The following is a 27708-nucleotide window of genomic DNA, read 5'->3' on the forward strand; positions in this document are numbered from 1 at the left end:
AGAGAATGAGAAGGAAAAGGGATGAGAGAAATTACTTTGTCTAGTTAAAGGAGATTGATTCCTCCATTTGGCAAAAAAGAAAAAAATGGCACAAATCCTTTGGTTTGATTATAGATGTTATGGATCATTTGGGAGACATCTGAATGATCATCCAAGCCATGGTTCCATTAACAACAACAAAAACTTTCAGGTTATTTTAAGGCTGCTGACATAGCCTCAAATGACTCTGATTTGTGCGCGGATGATTTATTGCTGGGTGAATGGTGGGGCCAGTATATCTGACTGTGAAAAAAAAAAGTTCTAGTTCTGTCTGTTTTCAGACACCCCCTCACCCTATCACCCCCAAAGATGAGTTAGGAGCTGATTTATGATTACCATACCATTTCCTGCCCCTAACCATTGGTTCTTGTTTTATTACAGACTCAGAACTGATCAGCTGGTTTATATTTGAACTTGAAGAAAATGCTGCTGAAGAGTATGGGTATTCACTCTCAAGACTTCTTAGACTAATTTCTTAGGTTTCTCATACTAAGTGATGAACTTCCATAGGAAAATTTATTTCTTCTCATTCTCTTGACATTTGGGCCCTGGGATATCCCCTTCCTAGTAACTGATAATCAACATTTTCAGCTTTCGATTTATTGTATCTTGGAGAACCTGGTAGTTCTAAAAGAATTCTTTTCAAATGTATTTTATTTCAACTTTTCTAGTCATTCATTCCCTAGTTGGGAAAGAAAAATATTAAAAAAGAGAATTTCAAACCACTATATATGCACTACGTGAACACAAATAGAAGATGTCTAAATTAAATGTCAAGAAGGAGAGATATAACAACAGGAAAAAAAGGATATTTACCGGGATTGCAGCCGCAGTTCCCAAAATGTATAGGAAAAAAAGCACAGTCTTCATGTTTTCTAGGCCTGTAAACCAAGAAGATAATTAGCAGTGGTGGGTAAAGGTTTCCTTTTGAAAGAGTAAAAGATAATCTTCCTAGCAAATGTTCAGCTTGATATTGCCTTTGTACTTAAAGGAGATTATTGTCTTTGTGCACTAACATGTCTGGAAAGATGGATTAATGAAAGTTTTTACCCAATTGTGTCTCTGTAAGAATGACTCCTTGATTTTCTGGCCCAGCTGTGTTTGGTTGAACGTACCTCTGTTTATGCCTGTGTTTCCTTAAATAAAGGCGCTATGCAGATTTGTGTGTTAAGATTTGTCAGTGTTCACAGTGAAAATAAAAGTGACAAAGTGAAGTAATATAGTGTGTCAGAAAGGGATAAAACAACCCACTTCTTTGGTGGTGGAGAAACCCATACATTCAATGCAGAGTTTTAGGAATAAGACCTAGTCTTGCCTAGAGCAGTCATCAGTGTTCATCTTATTTAGAGGTATCACACTGGCAATTTGGGGGTGGGTGGTGGCCGCAGATGGGTTTGGTTTGGTAGGCAACTGTGTATTTCAAACTAGCATTTTAAAGTCCAAAGTGTTGGGGATCCCTGGGTGGCGCAGCGGTTTGGCGCCTGCCTTTGGCCCAGGGCGCGATCATGGAGACCCGGGATCGAATCCCACGTCAGGCTCCCGGTGCATGGAGCCTGCTTCTCCCTCTGCCTGTGTCTCTGTCTCTCTCTCTCTGTGTGACTATCATAAATAAATAAATAAATAAATAAAAATTAAAAAAAAAATAAAGTCCAAAGTGTTCATGTAAAAACCCAGATTTTCAATTTGTCTTGAACCACTGGGCCTCTTAGCAACAAATGGTCTTCCTGACTGGATCTTAGTAGAGACTCTCCTCTATGAGAAATGCTGGCACTTACCACTGGTCTGTTTCACTTATTCGCTTTGAATATGAGTTTAGTTTGTTCCAAATGAACTTTTTCAGTTGAGATATGAGGCAAGCGAGGCTCAAAGAGGTGAAGTAAATTAGCCTCCTGGGAATTCTCTTAAAAGGAGTGGGCAGTGTGCATTGCCCTGCAGAGTATCTCTAAGGCTGGCAATCTACCTCCAACTGGGATTAGGAACAGAGTTTTCAGTCATTAAAAGAGATTCTCTGGATCTCCTAGGAATCGTTAGGTGACTCTTTTAAATTATTTTTGTCATCTTTTATTCATAAGTGTATCCATAGAGCTTTAAATAATATTTTGAGGTTTATAATGTAAGCAATTTCTTCTGCTGGTTACCTCAATATTTCTAAACAAATGCTTGAATGAATATTTAAAATAAATATGTATTAAAATATATTGATGTTAAAAATTATTCTATTGATTTAATACTGTAACAGCTATTGCTTCACACACACCACATGCATGCACACACATGCACAAACATACTCTTCTCCTTCCCCTCCTTTCTCTTCCTAAAATAATTACATCACAATTGTTATTTCAATCACTATTTAACATTTATGACAATGTGTATATTCTTCATAGCTGAGCCAAGTAGTAATTTCCTGTGTTGAATCAAACTTAGATTTATTTCTTGAACAATATTTTGCTTTGTCTGGATCTAGAAATTGCCTCCTTTTTTGATGTACTTTTCCAAGTATGCTTATTCTTCCCAAATTTTCCAACAAAATTTAAAAATTCCTTTTAGTATGGTAACAATGACAAAGACAGAACAACAACAAACCCATAAAAGAATCCTTAAGTCCCATTTTCCCCTTGGAGATGTCCCTTCCAGGTGCTGGCTGTCTTGTTCCACATGACTGAAGTACCCCAGGGAGCTAGCTGCCCTGCTTTCCTCCCGGGATTGCTAGTCACCACCACCCTGGGAATTCCCTTTGCTCTTTTCCTGTGTTTGAGTTCTTGCTTCTTGTTCCTATGTTTTTCTTTTTTGATATTCTCCCTCATTTTCATGGAGCACATCCTCCAGAGGCTTCCTGAAAAATAATACATAGGGGACAGAAGTTTTGAGACTTTGCATTTCAAGAAAACATGAGTTTTTTATCCTTCACTTGATAGATGGTTTGGATGGACATAGAATTTTAGATCAAAAAATTTTTTTCTCAGAATTTTAAACCATGTTCCATTTTCTTTTAATTTCCAGTGTTGCTAGTAAGAATTGGTTTTCCCCAGAAATTTTTAAATGTGAATTTCTTTTTATTCTTTATGTAAGCTTCTAAGTTTTTTTTTCAAGTTTTAATATTTGTTTCTAGCATTCTAAAATATTACAATCTCTGTCTTAGTTTGGATTCTCCTTTTTTTTTGGAAATAAGGGCACCTGCGTGGCTCAGTTGGTTAAGTCAGCCTTTGGCTCAGGTTGATCCTCCGAACAAGCCCTGGATCAGCCCCACATTAGGCTCCCTGCTAAATGGGGAGCCTGCTTCTCCAGTTCCCTCTGCCTGCCGCTCCCCTTGCTTGTGCTTTGCTCTCTCACTCTCTCTGCCAAATAATAAAATATTTTTTAGTTTTAACAATTTCTACACCCAATGCAGGGCTTGAACTCATGAACAGAAACCAAAAGTTGCATACTCTTCTAAGTCAGCCGAACACCCCGGTTTGGATACTTTTTAATTTGCTTTAGGCCCTCATTAGGCCCATTGAATTTAAAAATTCATATATTTCAGTTCTGAGATATTTTTACATGCTAATTCTTTGATAATTTTTAAAAAAGATTTTATTTACTTATTTGACAGAGAGAGAACACAAGCAAGAGGAGCTGCAGAGAAAGAGAGGGAGAAGCAGATTCCCCTTCTTTGATAATTTTGTCTTTTTAAAAAAATTTCTTTCTGGAATTTGTAATAGTTAAATGTCAGACTTTGGAGGTTGGTTGTCTAATTTACTTAGTTTTTGCTCCTTTTTTCCATCTTGTTTATTTTATTCTGGGAAACTTCCTCAATTTCATCTTTTTTCTCTACTGTTGATTTTTAAAATATTTTTCTCATACACTTTTAGTTTCTTATTTCCTGATGTTCCCCTTTTAAATTTTATCTTCTTTTTTCATTAGTGTGATATATATACTCTTCTGTTTTTGAGGATATTAAATATTTTAAAAATTTCCTTTGAACTCTATATTTTCTGTTTCCATATTATCCATTTTTCTGGTTTGTTTACTTTGGTCTTTGATTTTTATGTTGTAAGCTTTTCTCAGATGGCCAATGTCTTTGGTTGTATGGTAATATTTAGTAGCAAGTCACTAAAAAGCCAGTTAGATATTTCACAGGCAGGGCTTGTCACCTTGGAGACACTTTTGATATGATGCCCTAAATGTCATTGTCAGATTTTTATCCTTGAAGATAATTTTTTTCTAGGGAAGATCATACTTCCTACTCCAGGGGTTGGGATAAAAACCCGGTTGCTACATTTTGTGAGATGGAATGAAGGGACTGGAAATCTCTCAGGGCATATATTGACTCTCATTTTGTCCCCAGATTTCTGTATGACATCACATCCCACCCTCCATGTCCATGGTGTCTATCTAAAGCCCAGGACCAGAGAATTACCTCCCTTTCCTGTTTAGGGTGAAATGGGGGGTCTGGCAATACCAGCATGAGGAAGAATCTGGCATCTCTGTTTATACAACAGGTTTCAACCAATCCTCCTGATTTCAGCCTCTACCCTTGCCTCAATTTCCAAATTACCTGGTATCTCCAATCTTGGAAATTTTTCTGGGTTCTGCAGTGTAAACTGGCTTCTGTTTATGGCACCCTTCTCTGAAAATCCTTAGATTTAAGCTTTCCCTGTTCTTCTAGTTGCTTGCTACCTTCTAAAAATTTGCCTATATCTTTTCTCTTGTCACCCTCTCTTTTTCTTTGTCATTGTGAGTTTATATTATTGTTTTTCCTTTCCTATCATTATACTGGAACATTTAGCAGGAAGTGGCAATATATGCATATGTTTCATCCACCCCATTTATTTATTTATTTATTTAATTTTTTTAAATTTTTTTTTCATCCACCCCATTTAATGAACAGTCTGTAATCCACATCATTTCTTCATCTGCTTTATATCCCCATTGCTATTACTACTTCTAGGACAATAGGAATTACTATGGGTCGGTCTTTGGTTCTAATTTCATTAGCAAATAAAGTTTTTATTGAAGAAAAGGAGCCTATAGTTGCTAGAACAGACTTCCTTATCATATTAGAAAAAATAAGAATGCACTTTCACCTATCCCAACATTCAAATCCCACAGGGTGGGCCACTTGGACTAGGGAATAGTATATTGGAAGAATGGAGATTAAAGATTCAATGTGAGGGAAAACTGAAATCACCTATGAACTTGTATCACCTTAAATAAACTAATCTATTCCATTTTTAATGAAAATAACATGTATTCATCTTGGAGACTTAAATTTAATTCCTCTAAGGAACTCCTCTGAAAATGACTATACATAACTTCAGAAATTCAGAGTACTAACAGTGGAATGTGTGTTCCATTTATATTTTTAAATTAACATTATTTAGAACTAGCAAAGGTGTATAACAAATACTGGAAATTTATATTATCAAAGTGCCTTGGGTTTACCAAACAGATTTAAAAATGGAATATTATCTTATTTGACCTTTACAATAACCCCATGATGTGGCAGATGAAGAACAGGGCTAGAAAGGCTATTGACAGGACATGCTGGAGGTCTGACAGCTGTTAGGAAAGGGAACTGGCCTTGAACCCAGCTATCCTGGTTTCTGTTCTGGTGCTTTCCCAGCTCCTGTGCAAATAAAGATCTCCATTTACTTCATACACAAAGATGTAGGGAAGGAGGAAAAAACTCCTTATTGGGAAAAATTCAGAACTCACTTTGAATTTTTAAATAAAGAGTTCCAATATTTTAAGGTTTAAGATTTTGCATACATAGCAAACATTTTCCTTTTCTGTTGAGGAAAAATAAGTCATCATAGAATGTTAGCTGGGTTATTTGATATCAAAAGTCCCTTTCAATAATGTTTTTTATAGTCTAAAGAAGGCAAAAACATAGAAATTCAATTTCCTTTGAATGAAGAGCATGTTTAAATAAAAATATGTAGCAACACCCCCACACCCTACATTCTAACACTTCAGGGATATTGAAAAACACTTTGGAATGAAAAAAGCATATAAGTGTCAGGAGAGCTGAATTCTGGCTCTAACCCTGTCCTTCAGTGGCCAAAGTCCTTGGACAGGTCACTTATCCTTTCTTAGATACAGTTTTTACATGATGAACAATGAAGCAGATGACCTTAATGATCCTTTAGTTCTAATATTTTACAATTCTAAAGCTGGAGATAATTCTATGAATCTCATGAACCACGAACTGCTGCTATCTTTTTTCTTTAAACTACTAGACCCAGTGAAAATATATTGTATGATTTTATTGTATCAGAATGAAACATTTTATATCATGGTATTTAATGCTTCAAGCACATAAATGGTATCTATTTTCCATCTCTATTATTGATAATAATTTAAAATATTTTATTCTCTCAGTGAATGCTAATGTAAAAAAGTCATTGAAAAATGCAGTTTCCTTCCTCTATATTCAAAATTTAACATTTATTCATTTAACTAGTGTTTATTAGACATGGAACTACAGTCATATATATTTTAGATCAGCCTATTATTATGATTCTACTGCTAGTAGGATAGTACAGTTTTGGAAAACCGTAAAAATATAAAAAAGTATAGTTTAGTGCTGGGTTTCTTTTTCTTGGCACTATTAACATTTTGGGGTGGGCAATTCATTGTCGTATGTAGGATGTTTAGCATTCTAATGCATGTAGGATATGTAACAACATCCCTGACTTCTACCCATTAGATGTCATAGCAAGTCTCCCATTCCCCCCACCAGTTATGAAAATCAAAAATGTCTCCAGATATTGCCAAGTATCTCCTGAAGGATAAAACTGCTCCAGTTGAGAACTACTAGTTTAGTAGAAGAATGGTGCTCTGGGGTTAGTAAGACATGTATTTGAATTTGGTCTAACAGTTGCTGGCTATGTAATCTTTGGCAAATTACTTAACCCTCTGAGCCTCAGATTCCCCACCTAGAATTGGGATAACATCTGTGACGGTTAATTTTATGCGACAACATGACTGGGCTGCAGGATGCCCGGATATCTGGTTAAACATTATTACCTAGTATGCCTGTGAGGATGTTTCCAGGGGAGATTAGCATCTGAATTGGTAGACTGTGGTGTAAAACAGGTTGCTCTTCCCAGTGAGGATTGGCTTCAACTAATTTTTTGAGGGTGTGACTAGAACAAGAAGGTGGAGTAAGGAAAAATTTGTTTTCTCAGTCTCACTGTTTGAGCTGGGATATTAGTCTTCTCCTGCCCTCAGACTGGGACATACTCCATTAGTGCTTGTGGTGTTCTGACTTTTGGACTAAGACTGGAGAATTTTGTAAGACCAACATATTCCCTAGGTCTCTAGCTTGCAGAAGGAAGATCATGGAAGTTATCAGCATCCATAACTTCCTGAGCTAATTCCTTATAATAAATCCATCTCTCTTTTCCCCCACCCACCACCACCTATCTTTCTCTGGAAAACCTTGACTAATACAATATCTAATTCAGTTTTGTGGAGATTAGAGGAAATAATAGTTGTAAAAATGCCTGATACCTAGGAGATACTCAATACATTTTTATCCTTTTTTATTTCTTCTTCCATAAAAGTCAAATTGTAATTATTAAATAAACAACTCAGAGCCTTAGAAAATAATACAAGTTTTGCATTGAGGTCAATATAATTTTCCAATGGAACATTTATCGTCTTTTTGCCCACACATTTACCAAAGTTAATTTCAGGAATCTTTCCTACATTTATCATAAATAACAATGACATTAGGCAAAGAGACTGTTACCACATTTTATTATAAATGGTAGCAACATAAGGAGGAAGCAAGAATCATCAAAAGTATTCTGGGTTGCAAGACTAATTTCCTTTGATTTTAGTTTTTATAGCAATATGCATAGCTAACTAACTTTGGGAAAATATTTCCCTTTAACTTGATCATAGGATCTCACAAATTCCTTTTGTTTTCTTAAATTTATTGCAGCTGAATGGATCAAGAAGAAACATATGTCAAGTTGGCCAGCGTGTGCATCACTCGCTCTTCACTCTTTTATTTATTTATTTTATTTTTTTATTTATGATAGTCGCACAGAGAGAGAGAGAGAGAGAGAGAGAGGCAGAGACACAGGCAGAGGGAGAAGCAAGCTCCATGCACCGGGAACCTGACGTGGGATTTGATGCCAGGTCTCTAGGACCGCGCCCTAGGCCAAAGGCAGGCACTGAACAGCTGTGCCACCCAGGGATCCCTTTTTTATTTATTTATTAAGCACTTACTAGACACTACCTAAGCACAAGCCTCATAGTTCCTGTCTGAAGAGTTAAAAAGGAGGAAGTCAGGTAAATCAATGATTTAATATAGTGTGATGTGTGCAACAGAAATAGAGATAAAAAGCATTTGAGGGGATCCCTGGTGGCTCAGCGGTTTGGCGCCTGCCTTTGGCCCAGGGCGCCATCCTGGAGCCTCGGGATCGAGTCCTGTGTTGGACTCCCGGCATGGAGCCTGCCTCTCCCTCTGCCTGTGTCTCTGCCTCTCTCTCTCTCTCTCTCTATCATAAATAAATAAAATCTTTAAAAAAATATTTTTTTTAAAAAAGGCATTTGAAATTAGATGATGCCACTCAACAGCCCCTGTTGCCCCCACCATCCTGCCAAAAGCTGGTTGTTAAACATTTGCCACTGGATAGTTCAGAAAACTATTTAAAGTCAGAACAGATAAGAGTTAATGACCAGTTGGATACTATGGGAAGAAGAAAAGGAAAAGTCTTGGCTTGACACATTTCTAATTTGGGCAACAGGGTTAATGCTGGCATTCATCCACCAAGATAAGGGATTATAAAAGGCTGATATGGTTTTAGAAGAAAGACGACAAATTAGTTTTAAACTAATTTCATTTGAGAAGAGACATACTTCAATAAATAGGTCTAGAGGTAAACATAGAGTTGGGCTAAAGCTATAGTTTTGGATGCTATTAGCATGAGAAGCCATACAGTGAGTAGAGTAGAGAGCAGGAGCCACAACCCTGGTGAGTGAAGACCAGGAGGTGCCATTAGAGGATGAGAAAAGCTAAAGATACAAAGGATGAGAGAAAGGAGAGTCACATAAGAAAAATAAAATGTTCAATGTCACAGACGGGTCAAAGTAAACAAGGCCAATGAATTATCCATTGCCTTTGGAAATACAGAGGTTGCTGGAGAGTTAAGGGAAACTAGGTATGGTGCAATAGTGTTGGTGTAGGCCAGTCTGCAATGACTGGGGAGTAGAATAAGGAACGAAGACAATGAATGTAGACCATTCACTTAAGATGGTTGCCTCTGAAAGGAAGGTAAGAGCTAAGGAGGAGTTAAGGAGGAGCATGTGGTCACAGGTAATTTTTATTTTTATTTAAATGTGGTCATTAAAGCATTTTCTATGCTGAAGGGAAAGCATAAGTAATGAGTGAGAAGATAAAGAGGAGATGTGGTAAACAATGATAACCCCTAATAAGCTATAACTTTTGGGCTTTATACCTTGTGATTTTGGCCTTGGTCTTCTGACTTGTTTTGGTTAATGGCACATTATTAAGCATGATGCCAACAGAAGCTTAGTAAGCACTTGCATATTGGGATTTGTCTTCCTATGAAGGCCATTCACTGTGCTGTAAGAAAATTTGGACTAGAGGCTAGTTTGGACCGCTGAATTATAAGTGGCCACATAGAACCGTGGAAGATGGAAGACTATCTGGGATGGTTCAGCCACAGCTGAGCTCCCAGCTTGCTGGAGCCACATGAGTGACTCCAGACAAAAATCACCAGAAGAATTACCCGAGTGAGCCTACTTCAGACTGCAGACTCATGTGCAAATAAGGGGATTGATTTTAAGCATTTAAATTTGGGGTGGATTGTTATGCATTAATAGAAACAGAGAAGTTGCCTGAGTCGTGGTGAAGGCAATAGTGCAGTGTTAAAGACAAAAGCTCTGATACAGGACTTCTGGGATCTACTACTTAATTTGCAGAATTTTGGATAAATTATTTAGCTTTTTTGACGCTCAGTGTTTATCCATACAATGATGATGAATATGAAGTGAGACAACAGAACCTGATAAATATCTGCTGGTGTAATATTTTTTTTTATATATTTATTTATGATAGGCACACAGTGAGAGAGAGAGGCAGAGACACAGGCAGAGGGAGAAGCAGGCTCCATGCACCGGGAGCCCGATGTGGGATTCGATCCCGGGTCTCCCGGATCGCACCCTGGGCCAAAGGCAGGCGCCAAACCGCTGCGCCACCCAGGGATCCCTGCTGGTGTAATATTAAAGCACAGGTGGAAGGTTACACGTTGAAGAGGAGAGGGATTTTTTTGTTCTTTTAGAGAGAAGGGAGGAAGCTTGACAATAAGGATATGTTGAGGCAAACCTCAGGAATTAAGTTGCACTTAGCTATATCTTTTTTACATGTATGTAACATTTCACAGTTATAAAATTCTTTTTTGTATACAGTCTCATTTGATCCAATGCAAAGAAATCGAAACCTGAAGAATCTAAAGTACTTGGCTACATGTGCAAGGCTTAAGAGGTGAGCAAGGATTAGAGTGCAGTGCTTTGGACTCTGAGTCCAAGATTCTCTCATGGCTGCAGAACAGGCTGCAAACTAGAAATCAGAGATCCTGGCTTTGGGCCCCTGGCTCTGCCAAGTACTAAATACTACTTTGAGCAAATTACTTCATCTTTCCAAACTTCACGTACAGGATGAAAATAACAATTTCTTGCAATGTCAAAGGGAGCCACTGAGATGAAGAAGCTCTTTGCAAACTCTGAAGTAATATACACATGTAATTGATTATTATTTCTATCGCTCTGCTTGGTGCATCTCATCATTGTCATTGTTGTAGTCATTTTTGTCCTGTTTTAAGTGTGTTTCAAAGAAAATGAATCTTTAGTGTTCCTTTACTTTTTTCCCCCTCCATCCTTCCATGTCTTCTTCCCCTTGGTGATCTCAAGGTGCCCAGGAGTCCTAGTTCTAGAACATTTTTACATTTAGTTCGCTCATTAAAAACAAACTCAAACAGACTTGTCTTCTATTCCACACATTTAAATTCTATTTTTCTAAATGCATCTAATCCATACTTAGGAGATAAGGATATTCCTGGACTAATGCTTTTCTAGTCTCAGGGAAGAGGTATCTTCACATTGGTCTTAGCCCAAAGGAGCTACTACAATGCTGAGAATCCTGGCATAGCTGTAGGAAGACATTCTAAGGCTTGAAAGAAGTATAGTGCTTGTGACCAATCGTGCAGGCGATTCGTCTGAAAAAGTCAACCCAATATTTCCTGTTTGTTCCCTGATTATTTAGTGTGTCCAGGATGGAACTATTTTTTAGGGGTCTCATGTTTATTTCCATCTTGAAATAAAAAACAAAATTTAAAGACAGAATAGGACTGTGTCATTTAGAATGACCCAAGTAGGAAACTACCTCAAGCTTTCACTTATAAAGCAGATGACTGTGCTATACTTTTAAAGACTGGACCTTGTGGAAAAATCCAGTGTTCAGAATGTAGAAGGCCTTGAGTTCTCGTGCTGTGTTCCACTTTGTCCTTCAGACCAGTCACTGGGCATTTCTGCTTCACTGAGCTAATTGTATTGCCACACACTGATCAAAATAATTTCACAGCCTTTAGCTTATTTTAAGACCTGAACAAATGTGCTGATTTGTATAAATAAGACAGAGTGGAGAACTTTCCTGGGAAATGAGAGATATTTTGAAAACAAGTGTCATACTGACGATGACAGGGAGCCTTAATTAGCTGATGCTTGCAAAGTACTTTGAAAATGAAACCCATGATGTCCTTGCTAAGCATGATGAATACCATTTAGTCTTGGGTAAGTAAAAAGTCATATATTTTGAGACATTCAAATCTGGTGTGTGTGCTCTACAAAATGCAGATTGTTCTTTTCATAAAAAGAACAAATAAAACTCTTGGTGAAAAATGAAGAAATGAGACAAATTTTTGAATGCAAAGTTAATAGTCTGAAGACTTAAATATGGGGTGTTGATGTGAAATTAGATCATGTTATTTTACCCAAATGGATGAGTCTATTCAGAGGCATCAGCATAGCTTAAAGAACATTTGGAACAGGGTTGGAAGAACTGAGTTCTAGAACTGAACTGTCTTTGCCAGCCAAGAGACTTTTTGTCAAGTCACTGGTTTCTTCATCTACAAAACAGGAAAAATTATAGTACCTTTTCTATTTATCTTCTAGCGTTATTTTGAGACTCAAATATGATTATATAATCATGTGTGATTTCACCTGCAAAAATGAAATGAAAGATATCATTTCTTTGAAACATTCATAAAGCAAAAATGGCTAAGTCCAATAATTAATACTTCACAGAGACTTTAATTCATCTCTTTTGAGTTCTTAAGTTCTTTCTTTCCTTTGTACCACTCTTTCTTTTCATGGGTCTCGAGAGGTTAGAGATGAGAGATGGTGGGGAACTTTGAGGAGAGCCTTTTCCTTCTGTTAGAGTGTCTCGTTCCCAAACTTTTGGGAGAACCTCATCAGGAGTTTTAAAAGATGAGAGCTAGACTGCATTTGCTAGGAATGGTCTTTTGAGAGAAACCCAGGATTTGAAATTTCAAATGCCTGAAGTTCTTCTACTGGCCAGCCCACATAGCATCAAAACAAACATCCAGATGAAACATTTGGCATGACAGAAACAGGTCTCCCCTTTAAGAACCAAAACATCCACAAAAATTAACTCTATTCCAACTTGCTTGGGTAGCTGTCTTGAGACAATTTGTAACATTTCTTATTTAACACACATAAACTTATAAGAGAGTACAGATGGCTGTAGATTCTTTGCTGCTTCTCCTATTGAGAGGTCTAAAATTCTCTGCCACTTCAATCTGGACTGGCTTTAGTTACTTGCTCAAATGATTAGATAGACATGATGGCCTAGGACTCTGGAGTTTAGCTCATAAGAAGCTTTAGAGTTTTGACTTATCTTCATCCAACTATAGTTTTATTGAAAAAGTAAGTTTTTATCATTAACATATATAATAGGTAATATAATGGCTTGCATTTTTTGAGATTTTACTATATGCCAGGTACTATGCTAAGCACTTCATCTATGAACCATCTGCATATTCCTACCTATAGCCTCACTTCCAGTTCATAGAATATCCATTCAGTGAGAGCTTCCTGAGTTCTGTGCCACTGTGCCCAGTCATGAATGAGGAGCATGCAAGATTTCAAAAAGAATTGTTTTTCAGGAACATTCTCAAATATTGTTCTGTCTCTCCATCTTGGGAGAAATTAATACATTCTCCCTCTTCTATAATGTGTAATTACAGGATTACTTTAATTATATTTAGAGGATCCCACAGGCTTATCTTAGGCAAGACTGTGCAATAGCCATGTTTCCACACCTCTTCATCATTCCTCTCAGGGTTCCTCATCTGATTGTATGACTTGCCATTCACTAATCTCATTGAGTCTCATTTCACAACTCTATATAGGATGGACCCATGAAGGCAATGTTCTGTTCTTTCCCTCAGGCATTTGCCAGCCCTTCTGAAAATTTCCACTACTGCCTGTGCTAAAAATTATTCCAATGGACTAAAAGAGTATGAAGATCTGAGCAAACATGGTGCCTTTTTTTTTTTTTTTAAGATTTTATTTTTGGGCAATCTCTACCCCCAACATGGGGCTCAAACTCAAACGCCAAGATCAAAAGTCACATGGTCCATCGAATGAGCCAACCAGGCACCCTGCAAACATGGTGTCTTAAAGTCAGTTACAGGTTTTCACTGACCTATAGACAAGGTCAATTCTTCTGACTTTTGTAAATCTCATGCTATGATCCCACTGGTTCCTATCATATTACATAGATGATTAGGTAACTAAAGTTGAATCAAGGATAGTAAAAATGCTTTTCTTTTGGAACTATGTGAGAATGGTATAGTGTGAAAAATTATTTTGGCCTTATTTGTTTTTCTTTGTTCAAATCATAATGTGGTATCTGTTCTTTTATTTCCTCTTTTTCTCTATCTGCAGGGTTTTCTCATATTTACATTTTTACATTTATTTTTTTCTCCTCCCATCTTTTTGCATATTCTTTGGGGCAACAGATACTTGAGTATAGTCAGAGGTAGATGTACTACAAAGCTAAGAAGCTTAAGCTTTAGAGCTCCTCATTCCTTACAAAGCCCTGTACCTAATTTTGATTTTTCTATTTAAAAAAAGAAGGCCCCATACATACAGTAAACTTTTGGTTTACAAATTCTAATCTACCCCTGAGTATGGCTTGCCTGAAGACCTGTGGCATTTGTTATGTTGTGGGACATAATAATACCTGAATGATTTGCTTCATGATATTAACGGCATGACAATTCAACTTTTGAAGCCTAGCCCATGATATGATCAGATATATTACTCCTATTCTTTCTTTGCCTTTAGCTCTTTTCTCTACATCTCCTAATTTATTTCATTCCCTACCTCCCTGGAATTTCTTTCCCCTGAATGCCAGGTTCTTAGCTTTCTGCTCTGACTGTTCTTTGAATTTCCCTTATTAGTTAAACTCTACCAGCACAATAGAAAACCTCTTTGGATTCAATGGAAACTGTCTCTCTTTTGTCAATAGAGTAAGTCTGTTGTTGAGCTCTGCTAGTTGGGAGAGGAATTTCAAGTGCTTTCAGCTCTGTGAATGTACCAAGGACTATTCACTGAGGTCGTTCTCTTCCAGGATTAAGAAAAACAGCAAATCATACCTAAGAACAGTTCCAAGTAGCCTCATTCTCATGGTGTTGGATCTGCTGGGGAACAATGGTGGGCTTTGATGAGTAGTTCCTGTGTGAACCACTAATGAAAAGACTTACTCCAGCAGAAATCCCTCCAGGGTTCAGCACATGGTTGAAGCCTCTCATGTGCCTTGGTGAGGGCCAACACAATAAGCAGGGAGAACAACTGCTTTTCCTAGTAGTGCGATGTTACACATTACCCGCCTTCTCTAAAAGAAGCAGATATACAATAACCCTAATGAATTTTACAGCTAAGGTTTGAGCAGTTCTTTGAAAACAGGGTGAAAAACCTAGGCATATTTATGCCTTCCAAGGGGAAGCTCCAGAAGATTCTTTAAAGCAAGGAGAGGACGCAGCTGGTCTACAGCTGTTAATTCTACTTCTCCCATACTGGGAAAAGATTTACTCCCCCACTCCTACTGAGTATCTAGAAACCTTCCATCTATTCCAGATCCATACCACATTTACTCTCCAACCTGAGCTGTCCCAGAGTCTGTGTGAATTGCATCTTCAGGCTCTCTTGCCTGATGGTTTCTGTTGGGTTCAGCCAGTGGGGTACACTGCAGGAGAAATTTGAGGGAAGAGTGTAAAATCAGGGTATATATTTTCTTAGCTCCCTCTCTGTGACTGTGGCCCTCTCCTAGAGGCCATAGCTCCCCCCAGTGACCCTCTCTAGGCAGTGTTTTCTGTCTGAGTTTGGAAAATCCTCTCTCCCCTGGAATGTACAAGCTTACTTATTAGCCTGTTCTCAGAGGCTTTTGTGACTTCTCTATACCCTGCCCAGAGCCTGATAGATAATCCTTTAATACATTATCTCAAATCCCCAAATTCAATTTTTTCTGCCTGGATCTATCATTTTCTTGCTGGAACCTTGACCAAACAACACTTGATTCAAAATTTAGGATACATGGGTTTGAATATTTTCAGATCCTCTACCAATGAAGCTGCCTCCTGTTCCCCAGTGCTGCCCTGTTTCAGGTCTGTCTAATAGTTGCTATGGGGACCCACTTGGACCCCTTGAGTTGGTATGAAGGTTATTTGAAGCAGAGGATATTTGAGATTCAACAGATGCAGAAAGAAGTCTTCTTGGAGCCTTCCTTATTGGACTAAAAGCAGAACCTTCTGAGAAATAAGAAATGCCATAAATTCCCTCTTCTACTCCCAGGGTACCTTCTACTCCCAGGAGAGAGACTGAGAGTAAACCTACCATAAATTCCTCTCCAGGAATTTTGTAGCTCTAAAGAAGAAAGACCACTGTACTTGAATAAATAAACATTTTCACAAAATCTCTTATCTAGTTTGTTTAAAAAACCCATTTATCTTTCCTAAAGAAATCTTTTGTCCTTTCCACAGAAGCTGTTTCTTTCCCTAGTCCTTCCTTTCCCCTACTAAGTTAGGTATGTAAGCCTTAAACTTTAACCATTCAAGGAGCCAGTTCCTGCATGTATATAAATAAACCTTTTTGTCCTGTTAACCTGTCTTTTGTCAGTTTAATTTGCAGGCCCCAAATACTGAACCTAAGAGCTCAGGAAAGAGTTTTTCCTCTTCTGTATTGCCTTAGCTGGGGCACATTTTTCTTTTTAAATTTAATTAAATTTAATTAATTTATTTTTAAAAGATTTCATTTATTTATTCGTGAGAGACACACACACACACACACACAGAGGCAGAGACACAAGCAGGCCCCATGCAGGGAGCCTGATGTGTGACTCCATCCCGGGTCTCCAGGATCACACCCTGGGCTGAAGGTGGCGCTAAACCGCTGAGCCACCGGGGCTGCCCGACATTTTTCTTTTTAAATGGGACACAGCAGTCCTCACTTTGGAGAGAATCCAAAGCTACAAGGTATTAAAATATGGATTAGCACTCAATAAAGCAAATCAGCAAATTTTGCTGATTTAATCATAAGATCTGAAGGGTGAACTGAAGAATTTTAGAAAGAAATATGGGCAAGCTATGGGAGTATTTTGTGTTAGAACATGGCTTTTTTCACTTTAAAGTACTCTCTCATTTTGCTTTTCATGCAATCTCTAGAATGTTATGACACCAGGATTAATCTGGAACCTCAGGAAGTAAATTACTGTCTCTGTTTCTTTCCCCTCCATTTTGCAGTCTATACCAAAGGAAATCCAACTCATTAGCTCAGTCTGACTAAACACTGTAAACTGTTCTAAAACTACTGAACACGTGGAGATTTGCCTAATCAAAAGTGGTCTAATGAGCCACATTAAAACAAAGTTGTACTCTGGATGAATGATACTGTATAAGGGAATCTGCTAATTCTTTTTGGACAATGACTATTTTTGATAGTTTCATGGCACTAAAATGTACATACCATATTCAATAACTATGCTATGGATCTCTAGGCATTATTAGCCCTGTTATCAAGATGCTGGGAAGTGTGAGGTAAGTCAGCTACCTCCAGCCATGACTACAACAGGAGACCTTATTGTGGCCAACATCCAAATACAGAGGATTTGGGAGAGGGGATGGGGTGACTGGGTGACGGGCACTGGTTGTTATACTATATGTTGGCAAATCGAACTCCAATAAAGAAATATACAAAAAAAAAAAAAAACCACACCAAAGAACCAAATATAGAATAGGTATGGGCTAGATTTTTGTCTGTCACCTCTTGGGAAAAGAAAAGTTAATCATATCCACAGCTCAGACTATAGTAAACTTCAATGTTCCTACCAGAGTATTTTTCAAATTATAAGAAAGCATTTGCTTTTGAAATCACTTTAAATTGTTTTCAGATTACAAAGCAACATCAATCAGCTGTTGTTGTTGTTGTTTTTTCTTTTGTCAGTGAGCTAATGCCATACTCCTCCCATACCTCCATACCTATCTAAGAAGCTATTAAATGCAAGATCACTGGGAGTACCAAGGTTTAAACCAGAAGTCTTCCCAGTTTAAAACAAAAGCTTCTAGTATCTTCCTTTACCTATATATTTGAGTCTACTGAATTCCAATAGAATGCTGCATGAATTAAGAGTTCGTTCAGAGTTGTTTGGTTCTCAATAAAAGGTTGAGGAAACCCTCTGAACTAATGGCTTGAGAGTTAAAAATGATTCCAGTGGGCTAAGAGAGCATGAAGACCTGAGCAAACACAGTGTCTTAAAACTAGTTACAGGTTTTCATTGACCTACAATCAGGGTCAATTCTTCTGACTTTTGTAAATTTCAGTCATCTTTGTGACTGGGTCCCTATCATATTATATAGATGATTAGGTAATGGAAGTTGAGTCAAGTATGTAAAAATGTTTTGCTTTTGGAGGTATTTGAGAGTCATTAAATGGTTGATCTTATTCTTATTTATATATTTATATTAACTTTATGGGTGTAACACACCTTTTTTGAACCTAGGGTAAACTTTATCCTATTAAAAAAAAACAAAAACAATGTTCCGCTCATATCCAATAAAAAACTTATTAGATAACTGGATGTTGGGGGTCCCTAGTGGCTCAGCGGTTTAGTGCCTGCCTTTGGCCCAGAGCGCGATCCTAGAGTCCTGGGATCGAGTCCCATGTCGGGCTCCCTGCATGGAGCCTGCTTCTCCCTCCTGTGTCTCTGCCTCTCTCTCTCTCTGTGTCTATCACAAATAAATAAATAAGTAAATAAATCTTAAAAAAAAAAGATAACTGGATGCTCTTTCTAAAAATTTTGTCCATTTTGGTTTTTTTTTGCTAAGCTGCAAATCTGGATTTTATACATATTCTATGACTACAGTGGTTATGTAGAAGTGATAGATATTTGATTAGAATGTGGTTAGAATTTTATTGTTTCAGCAACTATACACTTATGCCAGGTATTCGGAAAACATGTTGTTTCCATAAATGGCTATTTTGAGAACTGTCTCTGTTTAGCTTATTTAGGTTTCAAGAATTTGGGGTGACCCTTTTTCAAGGAACAATGCAGTTTCCTCAAATGAATTCATTATCCTCAAATGAATGGGTAGCTGAATGGGTGGCACAGGACATCAAAGACGTCAGGAATAGAGTATAGAAGGATATTGGATTTAATAACTCACTTTTTTCTTGTTTAACATATTCCAAATTTGATTTTAAAAAAAGTCATCTTGGTCAATCGAAAACGTGTGTGTGGAGAGTGGCTCAAAATTTGCTTTGCCCAGCTAATGGATGCTTTAAAAAATCCCCAGAAACTCCAGCATCAGATATGAAAATATTTTTCCTTCTTATGAGGATGGGAGTAGTAATAGGTTAGGACCGCTGTTCCTACTCAAGGCAGGAGAAGGTCACTGCAACCTTTCTGCATAGTTGCCTAAGGGAGGGCCGAACACGGGCACACCCCCTGCCTGAAGCCTCTTTGTTTGGCTCCCTTTTTATCAAAAGGATTGGCTTTCACCCTGGGAGAGGTTGTAATTGGATTTTAGCATGAAAGGAGGTTGTAATTAGATTTCTCAGCAGGTCTACAAACTCTGTCCCTGGAAAAACAAGGAAAAGGGCCTGGATATCCTTTCCTCTAGCTGGGAAGGGAGCCCAGCTGAGCCCAAAGGGATTGGACTGAAAGGCAGGCAAAGTAAGCTATGCCTGTGTCAGCCATCTCTGATTGATGGAGCTACGTCCACTCTGGCCTCTATGACCAGTGCCTCGTCCTTCAGATGGAGGGTGGAAAGCTGTGCATGTAATACCTAAATATGGTTTGGATGTTGCTTTGGTAGGAGACGTTTCTGAAAGGAACCTTCTGACTTTTGGTCTCTCTCTCTCTCTCTCTCCTGAAATTTCTGTATCGTAGAGAAGGGAAGAGAGCCTAAAGTTTGGCACTCCTTAGAGCATCATCCTCGATCCAGATTTAGGAGTGGTCTTACACAAACTACCAGAATATATTTTGGGTACTCTGATTCATTTTGAGTCCTTATTTATAATTGGTTGCATTTCAGTTTCTAGGATATTTTCTGGAAGACTAAATTAGAATTCGATTGGGTCAGAGTAGACCCTTGTATTGGATTTCTTTTCAGTTTCTGAAGTTCCGTAGGACATTTGTTCAGTTTATTAATTTGAAGCACTAATTTAAACTTAAAAAGAGGATTTTTATTTTTGGAGTTCTGCTTGTCCTCTTGTCGCTTTAATCTACTTATTCTAACCATCTCGCTCCACTGGGCACTTCTTAGGTCACTATGCCTCTTCTCTCTTTTTATCTCCCTTCTCTTTTCTTTTCTCTTAAGCATTAACAAGCTGTCTGACCACTGAACTAGAGCAAACATAGTTACCCATTCCTCTAAAGGGAGGAACAGGCTTGGAGTCTTTTGTTTTCCAGCTCTTCTATTGGCTATGTAAATAACTCCTTGGAAATTTTAGTGCTGGCAGTTATTGTTTGAAGTGGATTTCCGTCTTGTTGCCTGGAGTTCCCCAGGCAGCTGAACTGCCCCCTCTCCCCTTAGATGTTGGCTCCTTCAGAGGCAGCCTCAGCCAAAATACAAGTCCTCCCCCTTCCTTCTAGGCCAAGGAAACTAAACAAACCTTCCTTTAATGTTTTTGGTTTTCAACGCAGGTTACAACTATTGCTCTGTTCATCTCACCTTGCCTAAAGTCCAACAAACTGAGAAAGATATACCATATACCCTAGAAAAAAGAGAAATTTGCACCGACTGTATTCTCTATTTTATTTTTCTTCTTACTATTGGCATATCATTTCTTAGACCATGTACTTCCATGCTTCTAAATAAGGTTAGGTATATCCTCTGCTGAATTCATTTATATCAGAGGAAGACTGTAGGCTGCTATTTTTAGTAATTATTATAACTATGGAAAAATTTCCTTTCAGAGAAATGCAGTAAACAAAATGATTATCATAGGTATTTCATAATCAAACTCAAACAGACCATTTTCCCTCACTCTGTCTTTACGTGATAGCCAAAGGCTTTGTTATTAGAGAGGCAACCTTTTAGTCACATTTCGGTTGATGTATGCTTGTTGTTACCTGATCCAGAGTTAACAGTGATGTTTCAGGGTTTTTAAAGTGTTAATGAGTCTCTTGGGAGAGCTCTGTAGCTTGACTTTACAGTTACCCTGAAGGATTAAAAAAAGATGCTCTTCTATTTTGAGTTCTCAGCTGAGTCACCATCTGACATCAAGGTGTCCCAGTCCTGTGAATGATACAGACCTTCTGGAACTCTGACCTTCAATTGGCTGTCATTCTTCCTAACTGAACCTACTACCATGTGAGGCTGAGTGAGGGATAAACATGGTTAATGCCAGTTGGGGCACTGAGTCTAACCAGCATTTGATAGAGATGTTAAAGATACACATTAAACGTGAGTCAAGCAGAGGATAAACACTTCGTGCTCAAAGAAGAGGGCTTTGTGGGGAGAGTTGCTTAGGATTTGCATCTCCCATTGTTCTGCTCTTTGCTCTCAATGTTCCTCAAAGAGCCCATGATCCCACCTGCTACAGGGTCTTTGTACAATGTGTGACACTCAGAATTCTCTTGCCAGCACCAACTCACCCCAACCACCACTACCAACACACACACACACACACACACACACACACACACACACACACACACCAGAGAGTAACATTGATTTAGCTTCAAATCAAAGCCATCACTGACCTTCGGCAGGGGTCAGACTCCTTACATACTTTCTTAGAACAAAGGTGCTTTGCCCTCTTAACATTTACTTTAGTATATAATTTTATATAATACATATTCAAATATACTGTGAATTTTTCACCCCCCAAAATTATGCTATGAAAAGGAGCGGCTTGCCTTATATTCTAGTGCTTCTGAAATCTCTCACATTAAAGACCATTGTCTCAATGACTTAATTTTGAACAATAAAATACCATTTCAAGAAAACAGCCTAAAATGAGGCCCAAGCAATACTTATTTTTGTCATGCTTAAGATGGTCATCTTTTTTTTTTTTTTTTAAAGATTTTATTTATTTATTCATGAGAGACAGAGAGCGAGAGAGGCAGAGACATAGGCAGAGGGAGAAGCAGGCTCCCTAGGGGGAGCCTGATGTGGAACTGGATCCCAGGATCCTCAGATCATGACCTGAGCCGAAGGCAGACGCTCAACCACTGAGCCACCCAGGTACCCCAAGATGGTCATCTTGACAATAAAAACGGAGATGAAGATATTTCAAGCAGATTTAGTAATTATTCTTGAGATATGCCTTCATTATCCCAAGTGTTGGAATTACACAGTCTCAGAAAAACCACACTTTATAGACTCAGGTGGTTTCAAATAAGTTCTTGTGATGTGGGAAACAAAGACAAAAGAGAAATTAAATTTCCTTACTACTTACAGCCCATTGACAAGTTCTTGAAACAGGCAGAGTGACATTCATTCCTCTAGGAACTCAGCTGCCTTGAGGTTAGTGCTTTGCTAAGGGCAAAAGGCAATCTTAGCCTGACTCCCGGGATCCTGTAAGTCTACTTTAATGTGTAAAAATTCTTTGGAAACTTCTTTATTGCTACTCCTCACTGATCGATTCAGTGAGTCGATCTTAGGCATCCTAAGTATACGTTACAATAAACTATCCATTTGTGCATTTAGGTTAGCCAAAGACTTTGGCTAAGGATCTTTTCATTAGAAAAATAAAGATGGCTTTGTAATCGAGGTCACCTTGTGTTTGGGCATAAGCACTTTTTATTAATGTGATGATCTGTTTAATAACAATCTCCCTAACTACACAGTAAGAGCCAACAGAGCACAGCCCCGCTCCTCCTGCAGCATCTCTGGCATTTTTCAGGTACAGAACATTGAATACATGAGTTTGAGACATAAGGTTAATTAGTTACATAATTGCATGGCATGGACAACACTGAAGAAACTAAAACACATTTTCACATAAAGCATCTTAATGAAAGATAAGATGTTTTAATAACTTTTTATCATTAACCAAGATGAGAATTTTCTTTATTCTTTAAAAATGTAAAAACCCTATTTCTTCTCTTTTTCGAAATTCAGTGGTTCACATTTATACCATGATAATTCCGAGGACTGTATTCATTAGTTCCCTCACTGGAATATTCCAAATTCAAAAAAGCTATTTCCATCAAAGTTAGACATAATGATGAACGGTATTAAAAGAACTACTACTTATTAGCACTTACACACATTATTTCCGTTAATCCTACAATGATCTTATGAATTAGCTGTTATCTTCATTTAACAAATAGGGGAAATTGAGGCCTGGCAAGCCTAATAGTCAACGTTGGCCACTGGTCAGATACTGTAATAAGAACCTTATATGCACTGTCTCACTCAATTCCCATAACAGTTTTATGACTATTACTATCTCTATTTTACGTATGAGAGGACAGAGGCAAGGAGTGGGTAAGACAAAAACCGAGAGAGAACCGAGAGAGTTCTAGGATGTGAGTCCAGGCAGCCTGCCCCAGAATCCCCCTGGATAACCACGACACTGCGGTGCATGGTGAAGATGGGAGGAGCCAGTGGGAACTTTGAGAAAGGATTTATTCTGGGTTGTGCGGTATGTGCTATAAAGGGAGGTTATTTCTATCTTTCTTTCTTTGCCTTCTCAGTTGTTTTCCCCCTGCACTCCCGAGTAAACTGGTCACTGTTTTAGTAGCTTTCTGTTCATTTTCTTAACGTCTATTCATTGAATCTCTAAAGGAAACATTTAGCTACTGCAGTTGGTGTACATAAGTTGGTTGCATAATAGGAAGGAAACAAGCCAGGACTGGAGACTTCATTTCTAAAGAAGGATTTTAGAGCAGACTAAGAGTTATTTCACAGAGTGGGTCATGAAACTCGAGTCTCTCTATACCCTTTCATTGCTATGACGACAGGCTGCTCCTGCTACATGTAGCCAGAAAAAGCAGCTGACATTTCAATGCCAGGAGAGTAGGGGAGAGGTTTACAAAAACAAAAAACAAAGCCCAAACCCTTTCATTTGAATTTCAGTTAGAAAGGAAAAAAATACTCCCAAAGCAAGTCAAAACCCCTATTCTTGCCTTTAGAAAAGATAAGAAAGGAGAAATGCTGGGGACCTTCTCCCCTGTCCAACTAGGCCAATAAAACAGAATTGACTGCAAAGCAGCATTTCGTCTCTCTCTCTTAATGGCAATCTGAGACAGAAAACTCCCTTTGGTTTCATCTGACTTGGCTATTAAGAGGCAACTAATTGATGAAGGAGTAAAAGACTCACAGTAATAAATACCTCATGTTGAGGCCCCCTGGGGAGTAGAATAGAGTCAGATTTATTTTTCCATTTCTTTGGATAAAAAAAGACAATTCAAAGAATATTTACTCCTGATCCCCAAATTTGTTACCAGAAAAATAATTTCCAGTGCATAACCAAATACTTTCTCATGGCATGCCACTTTGTCAGATGCTATACTTGGTATTTAAAAAACATCTCATGTGGGCACCAGGGTGGCTCAGTGGTTAAGCGTCTGCCTTTGGCTCAGGTCATGATTACGGGATCCTGGGATCAAGTCCCGCATCAGGCTCCCCACAGGACCTGTTTCTCCCTCTGCCTATGTTTCTGCCTCTCTCTCTATGTCTCTCATAAATAAATAAACAAATAAATAAATAAATACCAAAAACCATCTCATATAATTCCACCGACAGCCACATCTGTGGGTATTATTACCACTACTTGCTTAATAGATGGATAAACTAAGGCCTTGAGGGAAAACCTACAGCGAATTCCCTTCTTACAGAGTTCTAGTTAGGACATATCAGTAGAGTAGTGTTTTCATATTAGCTGTGATTGATTACTTCATATGCACCAGGGTTAGCTGTTTTCTTGACTTAATATCACCACAAATTTCTGAGGTGGCACCTAATTTTATGATTCTCATTTCTATGACTGAGGCTCAAAGAGTCATTTGCCCAAAGTCACAGAGCCTGGTAAAGTCCAGATAAAAACTAGGTCTGGATGTTTCCAGAGCTCATGATCTCACTCACTTTCTTACACCATCTCCTTACAATCAAGACCACACGCTCTGTTCTGTCCATATTCTGATACCCAAGACAAAAACAGGCTGGCCCCAGCTGGCACTACCACAGCAAGCTCAGCCTTTGGTGGAAGAGGCCCTGTGGGTCATATGAATGAGACCCCAGTTTCTCTGGGCATCTCTTGGACTGCCAAGCCTACTGGGGAAGTTCTCTTGGGTTTATGGGCCCCCTTCTCCTTCACTGAAAGTTGTTCCAGAAGGATATGTGAGGGGAAAAGGGCACCTGAAATCTTTCAACAGTAGTTGTTTTTGTTCCTCTTGGTGGAAAAAAGATCCCTAACATGTTCTGGACGTTGTGCTAAACTTAACTAAAACAGCAATGCTGATCTATGGTTACACATTAATGGAATAAAAATGACAAGCTGTCAAAAGGAAATAAAATGAATAATGGTTGGGCATTGTCTAGATACATGGCCTTTCACTTCCTTTCTGTCATCACCTTTAATTTTTATGTAGTTGATAAGTGGAGCTGCCCATGGGAAAGTATTGGGAATTGAATCCCAAAAGACCTGGAAAGAAAGCCTCAGTAATTTCTGAATGGCTGTACAGAGATTTCATAAAAGAAAAAAAAAAGCATGATTCATTAATAACATGTGCATATTCTTTTCAAAACTGTGGAAAGCAGCATTAGTTAACTGGATGATAACTGGATGAAACAGACTGTACTGCTTTGCTAGATGTTGTTGAATGAACAGAAATAAAAACTTAAATCTTTCCTAAGGGGGGTGCCCTTTTCTTTTAAATAGTCATAGTTAACAATAGTCATTACCATCAAAGTTTCGGTGAATAAGCTCTGAACTGAAAAAAAAGTTGGTATCCTAGAGAAAGGGGGGGGATTTTTAAAAGATTTCTGCTTAGTTGGATTGAGGGAACATTTCTATTCAGTGTACTTAGGCCATGGGCCAGGGAAAAGCTCAGATACAATGCCAAGGTGACATACTTAACCTCTTTGTAGATTGAAGGCAGTGAAAAAGAGATACTCTTTCGGCAATACTTCTTGGTTAGAGTATTAACAGCATCAGTCTGCAGCTGAAAGCATGGTTTTCTCCTGCAGGGGGACCTCTAATATCTAGGAGGAATGAGTGAGCATGACTTGCATTATTGTTTTATTCTGGTAGAAACAGAAATGATAGTACCTTACAGTATAGGAGTTGTTATAATCTTAGCTCTTTAGTTTCTCTGTCTCCCCTTTCCCTCCCCAAATAAGACATCATTAGGAATTAGAGAAATTTTCTGCGTGTGCATCTTAAGAAATGGTAGAAGGAGACAACAGACAATTAGTAATAAAAGTACAAAAGGGAGTTAGGAAAGGAATAATGGTTATAATAACTAAAACATAATCAAAGGTTATGTATAGTAGTATAATTTTCCTAATCTTTTGGAAAAGCAAAATGTTCCACTTCTACATTGCTGTTAGGTACAGATTAGGACAATGATGGTGATAAGATAATTTTAGGTAATTTAAACACGGAAAACACTTTGATTTGAAAATTTATTTTTTTAAAACCTATTTCCCTTATGATTTAATATATTTAGTTAAATATTTCTATAAAACCCATTCTGGATTTAGACTTCACCAAGATCTGAATGCTAATCAGGCTGACAACAGTTCTACATTTGTGTTCGTGGTCTACATTAAAAACCATCATTTATTACTACTTACTATTTCATCTTGGAAAAGAAAAGGAAACATGAATATGACGGTTAAACTTTCCTATTAAGTAGCTTTTCTGTAAATCACACAAAAGGTTTGTGGTGGTTTGTTTTTTTTATTTTTTATTTTTTTTGGTAAATAAATGGCTTTGTACTAGGAAAAAAAATATTAGACATCTTCATCAGATCATGCAAATTAGCATAACAAATGCAATTAGATAATACAGTAAATGTATTAAAATTTACCTTCAGGTATGTGACTGGACTCAGAGCCTTGATACAAAATTGGAGTTGGATCCCCTCTTTGCACACAGCCAGGAAATAAAAGTTTGGTAAATACTCAATACTCTTTAAAAAAATCTCTTCCCTCTTTAGCTCTGCTTCTCTGCCCAGAAACACATTCGAGTCTGTTGGAGTTGAAATTCTGCTGCTCTGTCAACTAGTCAGGGTCTGAGGTGACAGACAAATGTGGAGGTTGGCACCGGGGTGTATTTCAGGCTGTCATCGTTTTTGTTGCAGATTCCTGCAGTTCTCCAGCAGGCTGGCCTCTCGGAGGGCGCGAGATGCTTTCCAGGCAGTGCAAGCCAACAGGGAAAGAGCTCATTCTGCCTGAGACGATGGAGTTAACAGTCCTCTCCTCTAGCTCTTGTTCTCAGAGGCTAATAACTTGGCCAGAACATAAGCACGTGGTTCTTTATGCATTTTTTTCCCTTTTTCAAACAACTCTAAAGCAAGCAGGATCCCTTTTTTGGGGGTTTTTATTTTAAGGCTCTGAAAAGAAACTCCACTGTTGTTTCTTATTAAAGGAAATTGGGGAGTGGGGGTGAAGGAAGGGGAAAAGAATAATTGCAGCAGACGCATTTTTACTTGCTTAATTGGAAATTGTTCTTGTGAGTACAGTCTCAATTTTAGTAAATTGAGTAGTAAGGGCGGGGTACCTCAGATACTTTAAACATTCCTTAAATAACCTTCAGAAACTTATGTATATATGAAGCATCACTCATTCATACTATAGATCCCTCAGATGCCGATGTAGAAATGTTGTGGTTCACAGACTATTATTCTCCCATCACAACTCCTTAACTGAACCCCCTGTATAACCTGGTCTATGAGAAGAAGTTTTCTTATGAAACACACTTGTGTTACGCGTTTATTTTTGACCTGGCATTCTGGTTATTTATATATGTGTCTAATCTGTTCTACTGCTACTTCCACATTCATTGTACATTTATTATGTGTCGGACACCGTGCTAACAGTTTTTTATGCATGACTTCAGTTGATCCTCACAAGTCTGTATGAGCTGAGTAGAACTATGCTCCCATTGGAGGGT

The 27708-nt window shown here is 38.1% G+C and overlaps 1 protein-coding gene across 3 annotated transcripts in view; it reads right to left on the reverse strand.

Annotated features, from left to right (window-relative positions):
• SPARCL1 (SPARC like 1) overlaps positions 1–27024 on the reverse strand; it is a 44073-nt gene extending 17049 nt beyond the window's left edge. Inside the window, exons 1-3 of one of the 3 annotated variants that reach the window (XM_041759078.1) lie at positions 26624–27024; positions 25670–25793; positions 856–920 (exon numbers count right to left, since the gene is read on the reverse strand). In XM_041759078.1, coding sequence (XP_041615012.1) covers positions 856–909 — 54 coding nt within the window. In that variant the 5' untranslated portion in view covers positions 910–920; positions 25670–25793; positions 26624–27024. Of the gene's footprint in view, positions 1–855; positions 921–25664; positions 25794–26623 lie in introns of all 3 variants that reach the window. The other 2 variants (XM_041759077.1, XM_041759076.1) reach the window with 2 other exon arrangements.
• Positions 27025–27708: the final 684 nt, after the last annotated feature.

The sequence above is a fragment of the Vulpes lagopus genome, chromosome 6, assembly GCF_018345385.1.
Source record: "Vulpes lagopus strain Blue_001 chromosome 6, ASM1834538v1, whole genome shotgun sequence".
Lineage (NCBI taxonomy): Eukaryota > Metazoa > Chordata > Mammalia > Carnivora > Canidae > Vulpes > Vulpes lagopus.